This window comes from Petaurus breviceps, unplaced genomic scaffold, assembly GCF_028583685.1.
Source record: "Petaurus breviceps papuanus isolate PSGF00001 unplaced genomic scaffold, PetGlider_PUasm1.0 551, whole genome shotgun sequence".
In the NCBI taxonomy this organism is placed as follows: Eukaryota; Metazoa; Chordata; class Mammalia; order Diprotodontia; family Petauridae; genus Petaurus; species Petaurus breviceps.
In genome coordinates this window covers 37,845,411-37,868,066 of record NW_027186372.1, presented here as the reverse complement: position 1 = coordinate 37,868,066, position 22,656 = coordinate 37,845,411, and the positions used below count along the sequence as shown (strand labels likewise).

At 36.2% G+C, this 22,656-nt stretch overlaps 1 protein-coding gene and 1 long non-coding RNA gene across 4 annotated transcripts; one reads left to right on the top strand and one right to left on the bottom strand.

Annotated features, from left to right (window-relative positions):
* Positions 1-306: 306 nt before the first annotated feature.
* On the bottom strand, positions 307-17,010 carry GRXCR2 (glutaredoxin and cysteine rich domain containing 2). 3 transcript variants are annotated; one of them, XR_011171158.1, is made up of 4 exons: positions 16,464-17,010; positions 8,389-8,616; positions 1,337-2,185; positions 307-503 (listed from the first exon to the last, which is right to left on the bottom strand). XR_011171158.1 is itself a non-coding variant. In XM_069102293.1 (3 exons), exons 1-3 carry the CDS (start codon positions 16,797-16,799, stop codon positions 2,003-2,005), a joined length of 747 nt encoding a protein of 248 aa, XP_068958394.1. In that variant the 5' UTR covers positions 16,800-17,010; the 3' UTR covers positions 307-2,002. The 3 variants fall into 3 exon arrangements, 1 of the variants encoding a protein (XP_068958394.1); XR_011171159.1 differs by having other exon boundaries at positions 1,415-2,185; XM_069102293.1 differs by having other exon boundaries at positions 307-2,185.
* On the top strand, positions 16,622-21,752 carry LOC138172578 (uncharacterized). The gene is made up of 3 exons (XR_011171160.1): positions 16,622-16,753; positions 16,971-17,023; positions 21,435-21,752. It is a non-coding gene; the product is annotated as an uncharacterized lncRNA (long non-coding RNA).
* The last annotated feature ends 904 nt before the right edge of the window (positions 21,753-22,656 follow it).

Below are 22,656 nucleotides of genomic sequence, written 5' to 3'. Positions count from 1 at the left end.
GAAAGAAAGAAAGAAAGAAAGAAAGAAAGAAAGAAAGAAAGAAAGAAGAAGGAAGGAAGGAAGAAAGGAAGAAAAGAAAGAAAAGAAAAGAAAGAAAGAAAAGAAAACTGTGGTCACATTAAAGTTCAGAATCCATGGATGGTCCAAAATCAGGTTACTTGCTCCAAGACTTTCATTCAATTGCAGGTGTGGGAATCATGCAGGTAATTCTTTTAAACAGCCATCCAACCAAAACCTTCATTTGTCCTATGCCACTAAGGCATGTAATTCCACACTTAGCAGTAAAAGAAAGACACAGTGCACCCTCTAATGATTCATTTATTATTCAGTATAAAAGAACATTTTTAGAATAATAACACCCAACAAAATATGGGGATGGGGGGGGGGGGATCCTTTATACCAGAGCATAATTCCTGAAGCAGGGGGATTGACTAAATGGTGGTTCGACATCACTTCCTTCTCTATAATTCTGGGATGTGTCAGTTTCAATAGCTGATAGAATACTGTGAAAGACAAAGAAAGGTGGGAGGTAGTTAATTACAGAGATATGTAAAGGTGGGTGAGTAATAACATGTCATGGTGTGGGGGACCTGATGAGAGAAACTGAATATAGAAAATGTTTATCCGTATAAGGAATATTTTTGTCTTTTCAAAAAAGAAGGATCTCAGTTGCCTGGAAAGAATTACACCATGAAATTATTTTAACAGTTGAATCTTGGAGATAAACAAATCCCTAAGACACCAGCACTTACTATTACTCACCCACCCTACTGTACTTCACTATATATATGGGCATACATAGAGGGAACATTTCTAAACCTGCCTTGATTGAGGTAAAAAATAGATTTGGAGGAGGATCTAAAAAAGAAAGGTTTTAGCACTATGTTATTTTCACCTATCACCATTTATGGAGAGATAAGAGAGACATTGCAGAATTTAAATGAACTTATTTATATATTAATAATTTGGGGCTGAAGGAAGTCTAAAATCACATGCCCACCTAAGCACCAAATTTGTCATAAATAACTTTGAGTTGGCTTAAAACTTCTGTAGTTAAAGGCACATGGCGGTGTCTTTTCTTATCATGTCCTTAAAATAATCATATTCCTTGCTGCCTGCACAACTATTAACCAAACACATCAGACATAATCATCTAAAGGCTCTGGAAGAAAGTGTCTACTCCATTTGCTTATCTTACCTAGAAAGCTCCCACCATCTGCATTTCTAGCAATGACTTGCTAGACATTTGGAATCCCTGTCTCTTCTAACAAATTAGAATGTCAATGTGACCAATGACAATTTAATATGTATTACAAGCAACTGGAATTCTATTCACCAGAATCTTGCCATTTCATTCCTCTTCTTACACAGGTTTGGAGCCAACAACCATGTCTGGAATGTCCTCATTTCTCACCTCTGACTCTAAGAATCCCTAGTTTCCTTCCAAAGAGAGCTTAGAAGACACCTCCTGAACATGAGGACTTCTCTGACCTTCCACTTGCGTGTCTTGAAATTGCTTTGGGTCACTTTATATATACTTCTTATTTGTGTATCTTGTTATGTTAGAACGTAAGCTTCCCAAGGTCAGAGACTTTCATTTTTGTCTGCGTGCTAACAGTACCTTGTACAGCATCCTGGAAACCTAATGTTTGTTGAATTGAATATGCAAAACAACCCCCAAACAAAACGAAACCAAAAAATGGTTTCAAGCTTCTAACGAAAGGGAAAGCGTACATTCTCGATCACAGAAGAAGAATTGAACTGAGGCCCCCTGGAGGACACTGTTAACATTAGCCTCAGAAAAGAGTGGAAGTCCCAAATGCCCCTGTTGCTTAGACCCCACCCCCATCCCACTCCCAGGTAGGTAGATATATCATGTAGATTTGCTTGTGGCACAGGTGACAACTTTAGTCGTTCCTCTGCTGATGAGATCAAATGAAGAATCGGGCAGTTTATCAGAAGCCAATCCAGACAATCAAACCAGACACATGGAAGTCGTAAGTTATTGGTTGCAAATCTGGCAGGGTTGGAGGCCATTCTCATTACAAGCACGACACCGTAGGGCCCGGTAAGATTCTTTAAATCTATTAGCCAACATTGAAAATTTGCTTCCATGGCACAGAGAACAAGTAGCGCTGCCTGATCCTCTACAGTGGAAGCAGTTGTGCTCAGGGATCTCCCCTTCCTGAAAGAAATAAAGCCAGGGGTTAGATACTCTTTCAACACAGGCCCATCATTTCCACAAATGGTTCTAGTCAATGAAGGAGAGTCTAGCAAAAGATTTCAGAATATTACCACACCTATCTCATATAAGTAGTGACCAGAAGCCACAACTAGACCAAAGACTCATAATAGTTAGCATTTGTATTGTGCTTTAAAATTTGTAAAGTATTTTAAATGTATCATGTCTTTTGATCCTTACAAGAACCCTGGGTAGTGGGTGTTATTACCCTCATTTTACAGTTAGTAAATTAAGGCGGACAGAGGTTAAGTGACTTGCTCAGGGCCATGCAGCTAATAAGTGTCTGAAGTGGGAGCCTGGATAGGAATTGATGTCATAAATAACTAGTCATTTTAAACACTAGGATAGACAAATACTTTCCAAACTATGAAGTTATAATACTCTGTCATTAAATTTTACAACACCTTTCATGAAAGTCATGTGACATACATTGATTGCAGTGAGTTAAAATTAGTTTTGTTTTGAACCTTTCATTGATAGCTTGTGTGCTAATTAGAGGTAGGTCCATTATGTAGCTTTCTTCCAGTTTTCCTAGGTACTGCTGTGAAAAAGTTTTGAGCTCTAATGCTACATCTTGAGCCCTCACTCCTATCTTAGGACCATATCATTTTTGCTTTCCCTCTTCCTTCTCTACCCCCTGCCCACTACTGCCACACTGCAGGATCATGGAGTGTATTAATCCTTGTGATTCTTACTAGAAGTAAAGGGAGTTCATCCTTTTTCAAGAAAGTTCTGGTTCTGTGAAATAAAAATAGCACAACTGGCAAAGGAGGTTCGAGGGATGCTGGTGAATTTTTTTTGTAATGAATTATTGACCTGCATTTCCTGATTGATTAATTAATATGCAGGATATTGAAGAATGCTGACATTTTCCCTATCATTATTCAAAAAGAACAAAGTATGTTTTCCCAAAAAGGTATCTTAGGGAAGTTTACATTTTTCTCAAAAATCCATTTTTATGGCCAAACTTGGACCTGATTCATTTATTAAAAATGGAATTTTATTGTGTCACAAATAAGGCTCCAAGGAAATTATTTCCATCTCTTCCACAACCAATTCTCACACCCTAAATCTAGAGAATTCTAGAGTCTATATACTCTGCAGAGTGTTATGCCCAAGTGAACCATAAGAGGGAAATGATAGTTCACATTCCTGTAGGGCATTACTATGTACTAAGCACTTCCCTCACTGCAATGCTGTGAGACAAGAAGTATAATTTATGCCTCCATTTTCCAAATGTGGGAACTGAGGCTGAAATCCCCATCTCTTAAATGAGGATATATAAAAATTAGTTGCCCAGAGTTACACAACTAGTGAAAAAACCAAAGTGCTTCATTAGCATAACCTTACTTCTAAAGAATTCTCTCTCAATTTCTTGAATAGTTTCTAGGTTTTTTTGCTTCCTTTTTGATACAAGCCAAACACCAAGAAAACAGGTAACTCTAGAAGGAGCTGAGATTTTTATTCTTCTCTCAGGGTGTGTTTTCCCCCATCCTTCTTTTTAGATTTTTTTTCTTTAAAAAAAGACAAATAATGTGTCTCAATGAAAACCAAGGTTCCGAGTAAAATCACATAAAGCATACTGAGGTTTCAGTGATTTATGAGATCAAGTCAAGTGAGAACACATTTTTTCCTCCGTGTTTCATTGCAACTGAGTTCAATTTTCTCTCCTTTCCTTCTTTCCTCTTTTTTTTTTCCAATATAGCTAAATATATGGGTTCAAGGATTATTCTGACTTTCATACATACTCCCTGATCTTTTATAAAGGTCCCCAATAGCTTCATTCTTCCATATAATGGAACAAATATCAGTTGTGTCCAAAGAGACTCCTTGATGATCTTTGGCCTTTCAAAAAACAAAACTTTTCCAGAGAATAAGGAAACAAGTAGCATTTTAATACACAGTTCAGATGGAAGGTAAATTTGGTGCAATCTTTTACTGTGTAGCATCTTGGCTCTACGATTCTGTCTTCATTTGTAGCAAAGTTTCTAAAACCTACAAATCTCTCAAAAGTGAAATTAAAAATAATTTTTATACCAGGTTTACTGAACCACACTTTTATCTAGTCCTGGTTTGTCCTAATGTCTTTTTTCTTAACAAACAAGGAAACCGAATACCTCAAAGGAAGGATTCAGATCCATGTCTGTCAAGTAACACTTCCCACTCTCTATCCATTGTGTCACAGTCTCCCTGCCTCGAGTTTTAATAAAATCAGTCTCTCCTGAACAATAACTGTTGCTCAAATTACATGAAAACATGTAGGGGGAAATTATAAAATATTGTATCCATTGTATCACAGTCTCTCTGCCCAGACTTTTAATAAAAATCAGTCTCCCCTGAACAGTAACTGTTGCTCATACTAGATGAAAGCATGTGGGGAAAATGATAGAATATGATTCTAGAACTGGGTGGAACCTTTAAAAATAGAACTCTCCCGTTACTTGCTTATAGACAAATGCCGAGGTCACATAGCTATTTACTCTCTTCCTGGCTGCCTCTAGAGATGCAGACATCAAAACATCCTTTGGTCACTTGTTTAATAACCTAAAAGACAAGAAGCTCTTCCTTATGTACAAGGGAAGTCTCTCGTGTTTTCATTTGTAGTGTTGGTTGGTTTTCCAAATATATGAAAAACTTCTCAGCATCTCTCACACAAAGGCCTTTCTTACACTAAAAAATAATGAAGTCCTGGACCCCTTAATCACATCATATCTCCCTTGAGTGCAGGGACCATCTTCTTATCCCCAACACAAAGCTTTGCATATAGTAAATGTTTAATAATTTTATATTGAATGAATATTCTTTCTTTAAAAAATTAATCTTCTGTGACTTCAGTAGCCATTTTTCCTCTTCTCTAAAAATCTTTCCACTATCCTTTTAAATAAAGAGTATCCTTTTTTTTGGCAGCTTGGCATAATAGATGGGGGGCCAACTCTGGAATCACATCCTTTCTTCGTGAACCTGGGCAAGTCACTGGGATTCTCATGGACCTGAGACAAGTCTCTAATACTATAAATTAAAGTTTGCCGATCTGTGGCTATTAAAGTTTCCACAATAATAAAATCAAAGATCTGGAAATTTCACCTTCCCCCCCCACCACCAAAATAATAACATAGATTTGTACACCAGCAATTACTCACTCTTATAGAATCACAGAACAAAAAAAATTAAAATATTTTTTAATAAACAGAATGATATAATCCAGTGGTTCTCAAACTTTTTAGTTTCAGGATCCCTTTACCCTGTTAAAAAATTATAGAGGAAACCCCCATCAGGAACTGTTGCTTATAATTTTGAAAAGGGACAGGGTCAAAGGAGAAAATAGAATAAATGGGGGACAGGATAGGATGGAAGGAAATATAGTTAGTCTTTCACACTATGACCACTATGGAGATGTTTTGCATGGCTGCATATGTATAGCCTATATTGAATTTCTTGTCTTCTCAATGCAGGTAGGTGAGGAGGGAAGAAGGCAGGTAATCTGGAACTCAAGGTTTTAAAAACAAATGTTAAAAAAAAATTTCACATGCAACCGGGAAATAAGATATATAGGCAATAGGGTATAGAAATACATCTTGCCCTACAAGAAAGTAAGGGGGAAGGAGGGAAGGAGGCACTTATGGGGGGATAGAAGAGAGGGCAGACTGGGGGAAGGGGTAATCAGTATTCTTGCCCTCTTGGGGTGGAGGTAGGGGAGAGATGGGGAGAAAATTTGGAACTCAAAATCTTGTGGAAATGAATTTTGAAAACTAAAAAATAAATACAAAAAAAAAGAAATTTTGTTTATGTGGGTCATATCTATTTACTGCATTAGAAATTAAAATATCTTATTATCATTATGAAAACAATTGTGACTTTGAGGACCCATGGAAAGGAACTTGGGGTCCCCAAGCTATATTTGAGAACTTTTGCAATAGTGGACAGATAGCATTCTGGTCTTGAATGTCTCTGACCTTGAATGTGAGAAAGACCTGGATTTAAAGTGTCATTTTGACTCTTAGTAACTATGTGACCATAAGGAAGTCACAAAGCCTCACCTAAGCCTCAGGTTCCTCATCTGTAAAATAGGGAATGTAGCACTTAGTTCACCTAATTGTTATAAGGCTTAGGTAAGATAATGTCTAGAATAAAAGCTCTTTGAAAACTTTAAAGCATCAAATTAGTTTCAGTTATTTTCTTAAAATATAGTGACTGAAGCAGTACACAGTATACCATTAAGTCAGTTCAAAGCATGATAAACATTTTATGTATTTGTTTTATTGGACATATGTGTCTAAACAAGAACATAATAATAATGCAGACTTCCTGAAGGCAAGACTCCATTGATATACACAGTATGTGATAATTATCATGATAGGGGAATTTAAAGGTGTCTAGAAATGAAAATATCCCAACCTTTTCCCAAACCTTCTCCCAAAATCAGGCTTAACTTTAAATAACCACTTTTGTATGTGACACATCTAGAATTTTTCTTAGTTACCAACCAATTACCTCTCTCTCTCTCTCTCTCTCTCTCTCTCTCTCTCTCTCTCTCCACATATGTATATGTATATATATATATATATATATATGTACATGCACACACACACATATATATATCTACCACAATATCTAGTGTAGTGCCTATAATAGGTTCTCAGTAAATATTTGATTGATTAATCAATCCTTCATCCCTTTTTTCCTTCTCTCCTCTCTCCCTGATTATCCTTGCTATGTGTGCTGCACAGACAACTGCTTTCCCATTCCTTCCCACAAAGTAAATTTATATGAGAATGCTTTTTGAACATGGAATGAATTAATAAATAAAATGATCAGAACAGTGTGTACTAAACAATAATGAGGCTTCAACATCCATTTCTAATACTTCTAAATGACCATTTTTGTTCATAAATTGCTATGTACACTTGAGTAAATTATCTCATTTATATGTAAAGTGAAAGGGTTTGATGAGATAAGCTACCTATAGCTAGTATGTATGCTATAGTTTATATGCTACAGCATATCTGCAAAATGCTTTATAAAACTTACAAATTTTATGTTTATGAATATATATCTTTATAAAATTTATAAATATTATCTTTACAAATGTTATAAATTTTTATCCTCACAACAAGGAGGTAGGTGCTATTATTATCTCAATTTTATAGATGAGAAAACTAAAACAGACAGAAATTAATTGACTTGCCCAGGATCACACAGCTAATGGATCACTAAGATGTATTTAGCAATTCTGTGATTCCCTAAAGGTCTTCCAACTCTAAAGTTATATTGTTTCTAAGATTATCTATAATGGCCCACTAAAACCTTGTTTTAAAGGGTGTTCATTTAGCATTTGACTTGTTCTCATTTCAGGACTATGAAGAGATTTCCCCGCTCCCCAAAAAAAGCATAAATCACCATAAAATCAAGCAAAATGCTAAGACTCTTCATCTGCATAAAGCGTTGTTGTCCAGGGGTCAACTGTTTAAAGATCCAATTAACTGGATGTCTGCCCATAGAAAAGAATGATTTCCAAACAGGAGTCTTGATGTCAGAGGACTGGTTATAAAATTTGCCTCCCTTCTCTCAGTAGAAAAGTGGTAGACTACAGGAATGGAATGAAGCACATGTTGTCAGACAGGATCAATGTATTGGTTTGCTTTGCCTAACTGCACTTCTTTGTTACAAGAGAAGGCAATAAGGGAAAGTTGATTATAGAGTGAATGCAATATAAAAAAGACATCTAAAATATTTTTTTAAACATAAGCTATTGATATTTCTATAATGTGCTAAAATGTATAAAGCATTTTAACTGTTAAATGGAGAAACGATGGAAAAAAGTTGACATTTGTACTTTTTTTCTTGATTTAGTTCCCAGTTGCACTATTCTAACTTTATATTCTCCAGTAGTCTTGGTTCTATGTGCTTTTGGAAAAGATACTTTCTTTGGGGAATTCAACAAGTTAACAACTCACTTAAAAGATGTTTGTATTCTTCTTTGGTCTTTCTTAGACCATGGGAAAGTATCTGTCATAGTGACCTTTGTTAGGACTGAAGCAGCTAAAATATAGGAAGTGAGGAAGTTGGAAAGACTCTCAAAGTCATGGTGGCCTCTTGTTGTGGAGATTCCCACAACAGAAACCCAATCACAATCCACTTTGCCATACCTGGATATATTGGTTGTGGGCAAATGTGGTTTCTGTTTCTGGTAGTGGGCCATCAGTCTGATCACTGTCTTCATCACCCTCTTCTTTGCTCACCAGAGACTGTTCCTCAGCCTCCTCTCCCTTCTGAAGGACTTTTCTCATGGAGTCTTTTTTGTCCATTGAAGTTCGGATGATTTTCAGGTTATTAGTATAAATGATTATCTTGCCAAAATCTAAAATGGGTGGGGACTACAGAGAGTGAAAATGAGCACAGCACAGCACCTGTGATGAATCACCCAGTGAATAAGAAGTGACAGAAAAACAATCGGTTTTTTAAAATAGATTTAAGCCCTACAGATTTACATGTACTGATTAGAAAAGGGAAAGAAAGAATGAAAGAGAGAAGAGAGAGAAGAAAAGAGTAGAAAAAAGGAGAAAGTAAAGAAAGTAGGAGAGAGAGGAGGGAAAAAGAATGGAATAGAAGGGAAGAAAGAGAAAGGAGAGGGATAAAGTAGGAAAGAGGGTGAAAAGATGTAAAAGGAGGGAGGGGGAGAGAGAGAGAGAGAGAGAGAGAGAGAGAGAGAGAGAGAGAGAGAGAGAGAGAGAAGTAGGAAAGCTAAATGTAAGAATTAAGAAAAGGTAGAATGAAAAGGAGAAAGAAGAGACAAAGAAGCAGGAAGGAAGAGAAAGAGAAGGGGAAGGGAGAGAAGGGTTCCGAAAATTTTTTCAATGACTTAATCTCCAAATAGAATTAAAATTATTTTCCCTCTCGTTCCACATATTTCATGCTTTACCCAAATCCTCTGTGAGGTATTCAGAGTAAGGTGTTTATTTGTTTTAACCCATGTCTAAGGTTTTTCTTCCTGATTCAGTCCTGATGGCAAGTATAAAAGTAACAGGAGAAAGTTGTTTTCAAAGGAGTCATAATTTCAGCCAAGCATAGTAAATGGAAGGCCAGATTCAGCCAAGGAGACTAAAGCCATATCTGTGTCTCAGCAGCAATGTAACCAGATGTAAGAGGTCATATGTAACCAGAGGAAACTATGGATATACTAGTTTCAAAGGGTCTTCACAAAAAGTGGCAGATTAGCTCCAATGGACCTTTTAAATTTGTCTGATTGTTGCACATCTACCAACTAAACCCAACATGAGTTTATTTAACCTGGTCATAATTAGCTCCTCAGACTTGTCTTGTGTTGGGCCTAGACAGAACCAGCGAGGGTTATTAATGAAAATAACATCAGGGATGATAACTGATTTCTCTTAAACAATACAGTTTACATCCCATGGTTTTTCCTTTAATGAACTGTCATACAGAGATAATAGATTACCATCACCTAATATTACTGATATATAATGTGAAAAAAAATGTGAAAGGGAATGTATAGTGGGAAGAATTATGAGATGCAGTCTAGTATAATAGATAGGGTGCTGTACTTGGAGTCAGGAAGACCTGAGTTCAAATCACACCTCAGACATTTATTATCAGTGTGAATCCAAACAAGTTGACTCCTCTATGCCTAGTTACTTCATCTATAAAATGAAAGGACTCAATGTCCTTTAAGATCCATTCATCTGTAAGTCTATGATCCTCTGACTGAACTCTAGTTTTGGGACTGGAGGACTCAAGTTTGAATCCTGACCTGTGTGACCTTGGGCAAATCACTCGACCATTGCACTTCAAAAATCTTTGTCTATAAAATACAAAAGTTGAACCAAATGACCTCTGGAATCTCTTCTAGCTCTAAATCCATGAAAAGGTAAGGTGACATAAATCTGAAGTTCTATTATTATAAAATTTAATTCAACAAATATTTCTTAACCTATTATGTTCAAAGTCTCATGCAAGATTCTATGAGCAATTTAAAAAAATAAAGACAGACCATATCTTCACAGAGTTTGGAATATAGTGAGGAAGATAAACCATTTACAGCAACAGCTATATAGCAAGGTTGGATATAAAAAGTGCAGTAAGAGATACAAAGAGTGATATGTTCTCAATAGAATGAGCAATCATTTAGGGAAAGGGGGTCAAGGATGCCTACCTGGAGACACAATTTGAGTTGGACATTGAAAAGTAAATAGGAATTGAACAGGAAGAGTAGGGAAAGAAGATATTCCAAAAAAAGCACACAGAGAAATAGGGTTCATGAAACTGAATGGAAGGAACGAAGGAAGGAGGGAAAGAAAAGAGGAGAGGAAGAAAGGGAGGGAAGGAGGGAGAAAGAGATGAAGGAAGAGAGGAAGAGAAGAGGGAAGGAAGGAAGGAAGGAAGGAAGGAAGGAAGGATAGGAAGAAAGAAAGAAAGAAAGAAAGAAAGAAAGAAAGAAAGAAAGAAAGAAAGAAAGAAAGAAAGAAAGAAAGAAAGAAAGAAAGAAAGAAAGAAATTCAATAGTATATATTCTTTCCTCCTCCCCAAAAATTGCCTAAATCAGCTTAACTTATAGAGACAGCATTATAATCCATTTAAATAGAAGCATATTTAAACCATAACAAATCCATTTTGGACCTACTTTTAGCAGGTCTTAAACAGCTTCCTTTCCCTTTAAATTGACCTTTATATACACCCTTCTGGTTTGAGAGGATAATTTTCTGAAGCCACAAGTTTCCCTGATGCCTGTGCTCTTCCTCAAGGGATCACATAGCAGTTTCCATTTCTTATTGTTTAATGTCAGTTGGAGTCCTGTTTCATTCTTCACTATCAGTTTCTAAGCACTGAGAGATAAGTGTGGTGGCACTTTTAGAAGGCTCCATTTCCCTTCCAGTAGTAAGTAGTCAAAGAGGTTAGTAAGGTTATAATAAAGCTCTCCTGCTTTTTTTGGCTTTTTTTAAAGGCAAACTGAAAGAACCTTAAGAGGTTAACTGATAGAACCCTCTGCCTCCAAGAGAATCAATGCCTAAATCAAGAGTTCTTACTTTGGGATTTGTGAACTTGTTCTTTTTTCTTGTTTAATATTTGGCTAAACACATTTCAACAATTGGTTTCCTTTGTATTTTATACCTTTAAAAAAGCATTATTATGAAGAGTCCATAGGCTTCACCAGCCTACCAAAGGGCTGTTTGACATAAACCATATTAAAAATCCATTTAAGAGAAATGAGCTTTTATTCAAGTTTTAAAAATACCCAAAGATAAATATTCCACTTGCTCCATTGATAGACTTTGCCATTATCCAATCACCTTGACAGCCAAGAAGTTTTCACTATCTAAGGAAACTCTCTATGTGTAACTTAAGTTCATGGTATCTTATTTCATGTATTGTGGGAAAGAAGATGGACTGCTTGGTATACTCATTCTACCCACTGGAATCTGGAAACGATCACGTACTTCCTTTTTCATAGTGCCGAGCATAGGAACATTAGTTTCTTTGTTTTTTTAATCAATACTTACTGGGAATGAGCAACCTGAAAGTCATTCTTAAAGGTACCATTTATCCTGCCTTTCATCCCATCTTCACAGGCTAACTGATCATTTTTACCTATCTCATAAGAAAGCCTTACTCCTTTAACCATTTCTTATAGAACCTGTTTTCCATTCCTTAAATCATTTTGCATTGTTTTCTAGTTTCTTTACATTTATTTTTAAATGAAGGCTCCCAGTATCTCAAAATTGCATGAGTTAGAAGGGATCTCCATAGCCATCTAGTTCAGCCTATACCAAAATTTTTTTAAAAATTCAATTCATAACATATATAACTGGTCATCATGAATTTGCTCAAAGACCTTCAGTAAGAGGGAACCCAATATCTACTTAGCTCATTATATTTTGGATAGTTCTAATTATTAGAAAGGGTTTTTTTCTTATATAAAGCCCAAACTTGCCTCTTTGCAATTTTTACCCACTGCTCCTAGTTTTGCTATCTAAGATCAAATGGAAGAAAGCTATTCTCTCTTCCACAAAACAAGTTTCATTTCCTAAAAAGTCACTATCATGTATCTCTTCTCTCCACTCCCCAAACATGAACCTTCTCTTTTCCAGGCTAAAGATTCCCGTTTCCTTCAACTATTGTTTATGTGTCATCAATTTTATCATCCTGCTTTGCATCCTCTGGATACTCTCCAGGTTATCAGTGTCTTCCCTAAATTGTCGCCCAGAACTGAATATGATACCATAGATGTGGTCTCACTGAAGCAAAGTACACCCAAACTATCACTTCCCTAGTGCTAGATGCTAAGTTTCTCTTAACACAGCCCAAGACATTAGCTTTCTTGGCTGACATATCCCATTGTTGTCTCAAACCAAGCTTTCAGTCTCCTAAAACCCCCAGATTTTTTTTAAAGAAAAGCTGCTACCTTTTGATTCACTATATTCAATAGATACTGCCTACTATGTTGAAGAAATTGTGTTAGGAATTGAGGGGCATGAATGATGCATAAGACGGTGTTTCTACCCAGGGAGATTAGTTTGGTAGGAAGAGATGAAGAATAAATAATATATAATACACAAGAGGGTGTGAAACTGCATGACAGATAGAAAGGAAATGCTCAAAGAATTTCAACTTGTCAATCCCTGTGGATTCTACCATCATAATATCTATCATATCCATTTCCTTTTCTTCTTTGACACTATCCTACACCACCCTGATTCAGGCTACATCACCTCAAGCCAGGGCTATTGAAATGACCTGCTGGTTTGTCTCCTTGCTTCAGATCTCTCTCTACTTCAATCCATCCTCCCTCAGCTATTAAAGTGATTTTTCTAAAAGACAGGTTATATGTCTAAAAGACATAACCATGTTATACCCCTATTCAATAAACTCTAGTGGCGCTATTAACTCCAGGATCAAATATAAAATACTTTGTTTGGCTTCTAAAGCTCTTCATAACCTGGCCTCTTCTGCCTTTCCAGGTTTCTTAAACTTTACTCCCCTCCATATGCTCTCTGATTCAATGATAAATGATTCCTTGATGTTTCTCATACAAGACACTCCATTTCCCAACTCTGTGCATTTTGACTGGTAGTCCACCATGTTTGAAATGTTCTTCCTCCTCAACTACATCTCCTGACATTTCTGACTTCCTTTAAGTCTAAGGTAAAATCCCATCTTCTGCAAGAAGTTGTTCTCTACACCCCTTAAGCTATGCCTGCCATCTGAGACTACTCCAATTTATCCTCTATATATGCTATTTGTATATAGTTGTTTGTATATTCTCTCCCCAATTAGACTATGAGTTCCTTGAGAGGAGAGATTGCTTTTTCCCTTTCTTTTTAACCATTGCTTAGCTCAATGCCTGGGATATAGTAGGTTCTTAATAATTTACTTGTTTGATGATCTAAGACAATTCCAAAAGACTCATGTTGGGAAATGCTATCCACATCCAGAGAAAAAACTATGGAATCTGAATGCAGATAAAAGCATGCTATTTTCTCCTTTTTGTTGGTTTTTTTTTTTGTGTTTTCTTTCTCATGGTTTTCCCCTTTTTTCTGATTTTTCTTTCACAACATGATTAATGTGGAAATATGTTTAATATGATCATACATGTATAGCCTATATCAAATTGCATGTTGTCTTGGGGAAGGAGGGGATTTAGAAGTAAAAAACCTTATGAAAGCCAATGTTGAAAACTAAAAATTAATAAATTAAAAATTTACTTGCTCTGGTAGGCATTTTGGAGTGAATAATATATAGATAATGTTTAAACAAAAGTGTAGAGGTTGAAAAGCAGAGGATATTTTAATGAGTGTTGCAGTTTAAATGGAGTATTTGTAAATCAGAGTATTAAGTCTGAGATAATGGTGGAAAGGTAAGTTAAAACAAGTTAGGGAGGGCCTTTTATGCAAAGGTAAGGAATTTGGATTTTATTCTGTAAACAGCAGAAAATCATTAAAAGTTTTTGGCAGGGAAATGATACAATCATAGAGATGTGTAATAAGAAGAAAAAATTACTATTAGTTGGTATCCAGGATGCATTAGAAGGAGAAGACATTGAAGGTGTAATGACCATTTAGGAGGCTGCCTGAGCAAGATGGAATGAGAGTGCTGAATTAGGAGGATGTTAGTGAGAATGGAAACATGGGAATGAATTTGATAGCAAATACAGAGGAATTGGAATGAGTACAAAACCAATGAATCTCACATTCCCTTTCAGAATGTTGGAGTAACATTATGACTCAGAAAATTTCTGACCTAGGTACACAGGTTTTTAGTGAACCGTATCAAAATAATGATGATGATTATGATAGCTAACATTTATATAGCTCTAAGGATGTGCCAGGCTCTATGCTAAGTGCTTTGCAATTATTATCTCTTTTGATACACACAACTTTGGGAAGGATGTGTTATTATTATCCCCATTTTGAAAATGAGAAAACTGAAACAGAGATTAAGAGATTTGCCTGTAGTCACACAATCTAGTAGATATATGAGGACAGATTTGAACTCAAGTCTTTCTTACTATAAACAGTGCTCTATCCACTGCATCATCATATAATTTAGGAGTTCTAAGCAAATTAGTATTATCTTTACTGGTTCTGCACAACTTTTGTGAAAATTAAAATCATTTAAAATATTGCAAAGAGCTTTGGTCATTTGCTTTCTGTAAGAATATTGTAAGAAAATCTATTAAATTTGACAAATGTGGATATCACTAAACTATACTTTTAAAATATTCACTGAGGACTTAAAAAAAAAGAAGACACACATTCTGGGTTGTTCCCTTAGCCTGGAACATAAACAATAAATGTTTGTGGACTAGCAAATTAACTAAAATTAGTAAATATCATTTACATTTGTACTTTCTAGATGACAATGTACTTTGGTGTCTTATGCCTCAGTAATGTTTACATTTCATAGATCTAGAACTTGAAGGGGGGAGGCTAGGTGGCACAGTGAATAGAGCACCAGTCCTGGAGTCAGGAGGACCTGAGTTCAAATTTGACCTCAGACACTTAACACTTACTAGCTGTGTGACCTTGGGTAAGTCACTTAACCCCAGTTGCCCTGCCTTTCCCCCTCCAAAAAGCAAAAAAAAAAAAAGAACTTGAAGGGGCTTTAGATGTTATCTAGTCCAACACCCCCATTTTAAGGAGAAGAAACTAAGAGTAAGATGGTTTAAATGACTTGTCCAATGTCATGAAGATGTCATATAGTTGGCAAAGGAGGAATTCAAAGTCAAGTCCCATAAATCCAAGTTCATAGAGGAAAGTTCAATTATCTTTTTATTGTGCCACACTGCCTCCCTTAGTATGTTATAGAAATTAATTTCATCCAAAGTGGCCATTACAAGTTCATTGGGCAGAGAACATACCTACCTAATCTTATGTTTTCAAAAATTATTAACTATTTTCCAAAACCTTTCAGTCCTCAAATCAATTTGTTGCTTATCCATAATAAAAGGATCCCAAAATTCTCAGATCATATGAAAACTTCATTTTTACTATCACTTTACACTTCCTCCTCTCTCAACATTTTCTTAGTGATAAGTAGAACAATACATTGATTTGAGTTTCAGCACCTCTCTCCCTGACCTTCAGTGTCTGGTAAAATTGCTAATTAGAGTAAATTGCCAGACAAGAGGTAGGGAAAGAAAAAAAATGGGGAAAAAAAGTAAAGGTTGTTGATCTATTGATCTGTAACCTATATAAACTCAATTCAAAAAACTTTTATTAAGCTCTTGCTGTGTGCAGAGCCTATGGTAGATACAATGTCTCTGTGCTGTAGCTCTTGATAATTAAACTTGGGGGGAAATGATTAGCTACATTATCTCTTTTAGAAAAGAAAACTACCCACTTTTCATAATTCTATAAAAGGCAGTTTAGTGGCTAGAGAATGAATACAACTTCATAAATCAATCTATTCAATTTACACAGAGAAGAGCCTAGCCAAGCCCTTCTAACAATTTATTATGCAGAGTGAAAATTTGAATACTCTATGTGTTTACACAAATTTCCCATAACTTATCAACAGGCATGCTATTTTCCCAAGAGTATTATTTTAATGACTTTCCCATGTAGCTCACTTACCATTTTTATTTTTTATTGGACGTGAGTCAAATACAAATCTGAGATGTTTTAGTACTGATCTAACATAGCCATGATCAGAAGGATTTAGGGAGAAGCCTCTTCCAGAAAGCTAGTGAAATATGTGCAGTCCTTACCTTATGGTCATTAGTTTTGTAATCATTGAAGAGAGGCTGGCTTCCTGCCAGGGTGTAGGCATTCCCCTCTCTATAAACGCTGATTCGTTGAGCAGTCAATTTTGTAGAATAAAATCTTGGTTTGGGAGCTTCTCCAGCCCCATAGACACTCTCCACTGGTTCAAAAGACTCTTGGATAAAGCTGTGAGGGTATTCATCCTTTGGGGACTCAAGTTCCTGGCCATCTTCAAATACCTGCTTCAATACTCTACCACTATAGGATGAAGATATTTTAAATCTCACTTTTCGGGGTTTGTTTTCACACTTTTGGTTTGTCTTCTTCTCAGGATCATCCATCTGTAGAGATTTTGTCCTATGGTTCCCAAAAATTAACCTAGCCAGGGAAACTTTGGGCTTTGAGAAAAGGGCATTTAAATTTCTCTCCTTGGGTGCATAATTAATTCAAGTTGGTGTTAGGGTACTCTCAGGTTACAGCTAAACTGACACCCATACATTAAATATTGATAGATGCTGATGAAAATGAATGTAACTGTGGATCTGAGGAGAGAAGGGAATATGAGGTAAGTTTTATTTTGTTTTTTTTTTTCCTGAGCTTGCCTGAGCCTGTAAGTAGGTTGTTTCATTTATGTGAGCAAGTATGAATTTGGCAAGATAAGCTAATCAGTTAACAAATATTTAAGGGCCTAACTATGTGCTAAAAACTATATTTAAAGTTACAGGAAAAAGATATAAAGCATGAGTCCTTGTCCTCCAATATTTACACTGTGGCTTTGGAGAAAGGATTCATTTATACAAAACAATTAAAGAAATAATTATTGTAAACTAGGTTACTAAAGTCAGTGATGTTTTGAGAAATAGACATGGGGTGGAATAGTTAGGGAGGACATAAAGGGCTTAAAGACTAGACCTTAAAGGTCATCTAGTCCAATTCCTCTCATTTTAAAGATGAAGAAACTGAGGCCCAGAGAAGCACAACAACTTGAGGAAGGAAGAAAAGAAAGAAGGAAGGAAGGGAAGGAGGGAGGAAAGAAGGAAAGAAGGGAGGAAGGAAGGAAGAAAAGAAGGAAGAAAGGAAGAATTAGGGGAAGGAGGGAGAAAGGGAGGGAGGGAGGGAGGAAGGAAGGAAAGGAGGGAGGAAGAGAGGGAGGGAGGAAGAAAGGGAGGGAGGAAGGGAGGAAGGAAGGAAGGAATAAAAGAAGGGAGGGAGGGAGAGAGGAAAAACATGTTTCCTGTGTCCTAAGCATGGTGCTAAGTATCAGGTATAGAAAAACAATCAAGCAAGATGGTGTCCACTGTTAAGGAATTTGTATTCTAATGAAGAAAGGCAACACATATAGGGAAGCTAGCATTGAAAAATGAGGAAGAGGGGAATCATGGCCTATAGAAGGTCTGACTGTAGCATGATGGTCCTAGGACCAAGCAAGATCAAGTCAAAGTTCACTAATCAGAGTCTAGCTTCCCAAGAGCAAGAGACAGTTCCAGTGAGAAGAGAGGGAAACTGGAAAATAGGCAGCATGATATGGAGATGGCTGTGATTTTATTTTTTAAATAATATTGTATTTTGGAGCGGCCAGGTAACACAGCGAGTAAGAGCATCGGCCCCAGAGTTGGGATAACCTGGGATCGAATCCGGGCTCAGACACTTAGCACCCACCCAGAAACACCTGGCCATGTAACCTTGAGCAAGTTACTTAACCCCAATTGCTTAAAAAAAAAATATATATATATATATATAGTTTATTTTTCCCCAGTTACATGTAAAAACAATTTTAAATATTCATTTAAAATATTGCAGTTCCAAATTTCCTCTCTCTCCTTCACATCCCCCAAGATGATAAACAATTTGATATAGGTTATGTATGTTCAATCATGCAAAACATACTACCATATTAGTTATGTTGTGAAAGAAGACACAGACCCCCCCCCAAAAAAAAAAAAAAACACAGAAAGTGAAAAATGGTATACTTCAATTTGCATTCAGGTTCCATCAGTTTTTTTCTGGAGTTCTTTTCTTATCATGAGTCCTTTGGAATTGTCTTGGATTATTATATTGCTGAGAATAACTAAGTCATTCACAGTTGATCATCATACTTATTGCTATTACCATGTACAATAGTCTCATGATTCTGCTCCCATCACTTTGCATCAGTTCATACCAGTCCAGGTTTCTCTGAAATCAATGGCTGTGAACTTTTTAACGAGGAACTAGAAATAACATTGGAAACTGAAGTTAAGAAAAGCAACTAAAAATGACTAAGAGAAATTCATAATGAAGATAGCACACTTTTGAAAGAATTAAGGCATCAGTTTTCAATCTATATGAAAGAGAAGAATATAGCAAATGAAGAGCAAGAAAACTCAGATGGTGTTACCTATTATTACCATAAAAAGGCAATCTAGAGACAATCAGCAACTAACACACACACACACACATATACACACAAACATACACACAACTATTCTCAAAACTCTATTGAAAGAGAATGAACCATACATGTACTAAGAATATCCTTGCTGAAGGAAAAAAGTAAGCAGACAGATTTTCACAAATTATTTTCCTATGTAATTAGATCACATGTTCACAGTCCCACAATGGACTAAATGGTATACAGAATACATTCTACTGTGTTATTTTTTGTTGATTATAACAGTTTGTGTGACTCTAACACAGATTTCCTCTTTTTGTGTTTGATCTGCTCTGGCTATTCTTCCCAAATTGATTTTCTTATGTACCATTTCCACTTTCTCATGTTGCACACAGAAGACTGAGGCAAGTCCAAATAAAGTGATGCCACTGTCACAGACTATCAAAATAGAAATATTTCTTTAGAAGTGCTGAAAGATTTATTCCATATTTCATCTACTTAGTGCTCTCCCAATTTGATCTGCAAGCTCTCTTAAAATAATCTGGCATATTTTCATTGCATACCACACTTTCTATAGACTGATTTTCATTTCTACTGATCTTCATTTTTTATGAAGTAATACTACTCATAATCCTTCATCATCATCTCCTAAAACATTTAACAAATAAATTTATATTCTAAATTGGTATTATTTTTACCTGCCACACCTCTACATTTAGCAAGGGAGATCACAGGATCATAGCTTCTGGAAACAACCTTAGAAATCATCTAGTTCAAACTTTTGTTGTATATATCAGGAATCTGAGACCCTTAGGGGTGAAGTTACTTGTCCAAAGTCACAGAAATAGTAAGTTCCAGAAATAGGATTTGAACTCAGGTCCTCTGGCATTTGCTAGGTTAAGGTGATTCCTGGATTAATCTGATTCCCTAGTTGTGGCAATTTTTTATTTACTTAACTTCTGTAAAAATGGTGATTATATAAATGTTTTTTTTTTACTTTAGGCACTTCCCACTTTTTACATGAATAACTTACTTTAATAGATTATATTGGAGCTACTGTAATTGTAGGTGATATCTCATTTTTATCCTTTCTTCGAGCTGGGTATTGATTTGTACTGGTCAAATATTTTGATTAGATACATACAACTGATACAAAAATATCTCCTGTATCAATAAACAGTTGTTTTTTTTTACCACCTTTTAAAATATGGTCAGTTTTTTCCTCTGTGTGTGTCTGTGTATGTCTGTGCATGTGGTGGTGTTCAAAGTTGGTCATATATCCTATATTCCTGAGCTAAATATAAGAGTTTAAGAGTTAAATAATCTTTCCTGGACATTGTCTAACATTTAGCAGCTGATGTTCTCTAAATAAATAAACATTATTCTTCTCCTCTTATGTTACTAAAAAGTGAAAGAAAAACATAATGCACAACTCCTTTATATTCTGGTGAAACCTATTTAAGAATATGTGTTATTGCAGAGACGAATTGCATCTGTCTAGGTCTTGTATGAATGGTGAATGCTTGGAGTGCAAATGCTACCCTCAGGGCCTCTTGCATACTTCAGATGAAAGATACTTTCAGGGACCTGTATACATTCTTCTTTTGCACCAGTCTTCTCCAAGCTGATACATGCACTTGCGTCTATGTAATGAGCTGCAGAATAAGTCTTCTGTAGCAATGTAATTTGAGACAGGATGGCTCCTGACCACAAAGTAGAAAAGCCCTGGTTCTGATTTCAGTCCTTATCAGTGAGGTCCCTCAATTTCCAAGTGTTCTTATATACTGATTAATAGAAACTGTCTGAGCAGTATGTGCCTGAACTAGTGGACAGCCTTTTCTGTGTGCTAATTGACCAGAACACAGGGGCTTAGTCCTTTCTGTACTCAAGATTGGTCTCCTGGCGTCTGAAGAAAATCTATGATGCACAGATTCCTATAATTAGCCTAAGGATTATGTCTAATCAATGACAATTGGAGGTGGTCATTATCTTTTATATGGACAATTTGCTCAGTTAAGATACTAATACATGCCCTGTGAAAAAACTTGACAGAAGCAACTGTCATCTTAGGGTAGGAAGGTAGGAAGGACAAAACCTTTTGTAAATGCTAGAAGAATTGAAAAAAAAATTTAAACCACTTGCACTTTTGACCATCAAATTTATGAGGCTACAAATGGTAACAGCTCAAAGAAAACAATTAACTCAACATGCAAGCCAAAGGAATTACAGCAAACTATACTTAAGTTTTGATAAAGTCTTCTGCATTATAGAGGGAAGAAGGAGACTCTCAAAATGTGCTTGCAGCCTTACATATAAGAATAACAACTTACATACAAGAATGACAACAATAGCAATAATAACATAGGTTTTATCCAACACTTAGCCTCTGCTTCTTAAGACAGAAATGAATACAGTATTTGAGGCCATGAGGTAGATCACAGAGGTCAAACTAAGGGATTGGCTAATAGAAAATAAAAAGGTCATGAGGAATATTATGTCCAGGACCTTCCAAAGTCTATTCTAGAAGAAGGTGTGGTGTACATATTAGAGACATGAGGCTTTTAAGTAACTTACAAGTCTGCCTCTTTCTTTTTTCACTCCTCAGCCATCTCCACAAGATGTGTTCTCCATTCAGATCACCATTTCTACTATCTCATTACTGGAAAATTCAACTTTACTCCTGGACCACCTTGGGACTTGATAGCTCATTCCTGGCCTACCTTCCTCAGACCCAGACCTCCACAGCACCTCTGGGTCATCTCTGCTTTGAGCCATCCTTTCTCCCCACCCCAACTATCACTGATTTTAACTCCCCGTTATGACTCTTTCCCCTTTGGAATACATGCTCCTTAGCAGAAATGACTGCCTTGCTTGCTTTTATTTGTATCTAGCATGTAGTACAGTGCCTGGCACATAGTAAGTTCTTAATAAATGTTTTACCCATCTATCCATCTCTCTTAATGTGGACTTACATTTTCCAACATATTTTTCATCATCCTTCTTCATATTCTTTTTTGTATTGAAGTCCTGGAACAGCATGGCAAAGTGGATAGAGTATTAAGCTTGAAACCAAGAAGATATTGGTTCAAATCTCAGTTCTTAAATGTCATCTCATACAGTCACTTAATGTCCTTGACCCTCAAATTCCTTACCTGTTAAATGAAGGGAAGGGTAATAATCGCACCTGCTTCACAGGGTTGTTGTGATGATCAAATGAGATAATAAATATAATGTGTCTTGCAGGCCCCAATAGCATTACACAAATTTCAGCAATTATTATTATCATTCACCAATAATATCCTTTATGCATACTCTATGTTCTAAAAAGGCTGACCTACTTGCTATTCTCCAAAATCCATATTCTATCTTCCACCTCTGTGAATTTGCACAGACTATTCCTCACACCTGGAATGTGCTCACCTCTGTCTTTTAGACTCTATAGTTTTCTTGAAAGCTCAGTTCCTGTGCTACTTCCAGTGGGAAATATTTCATCACCCGATTAATTGATAGTGCTCACTTATCCTCCTCAAAGTATCATGTATATAATATTCTGTTTACATGGCTTACCCTGGTAGAATGTAAGTTTTTTGAAGGAAGAAACTAGTTTCTCCTTCTGTTTTTTTATTCCTAATACCTAATGCAGGACCCTGGGCAAGTCACTTATTGTTTAAGTGCTCTAGGCAACTCTGACTAAAATTGCAGAGAGGATACATACTACATCAGTAGAAGGAGTTTCCTCACATAGAAGTTCTCTATTCAAATGAAATCACTGGCCTGCTCCTGTAATGTAATACCAAGCAAAGGCAACTTCCCAGGTTCAAAATACC

Bases quoted from the DNA above. Each gene is read 5' to 3' on its own strand.
- GRXCR2 (XM_069102293.1), bottom strand. From the start codon at position 16,799: ATGGATGATCCTGAGAAGAAGACAAACCAAAAGTGTGAAAACAAACCC. The intron at 8,617-16,463 runs GTAAGGACTGCA...CACTCTCTGTAG, and splicing joins ACAAAACTAATGACCATAAG to TCCCCACCCATTTTAGATTT. The intron at 2,186-8,388 runs GTATGGCAAAGT...TATTTCTTTCAG, and splicing joins CCCACAACCAATATATCCAG to GAAGGGGAGATCCCTGAGCA.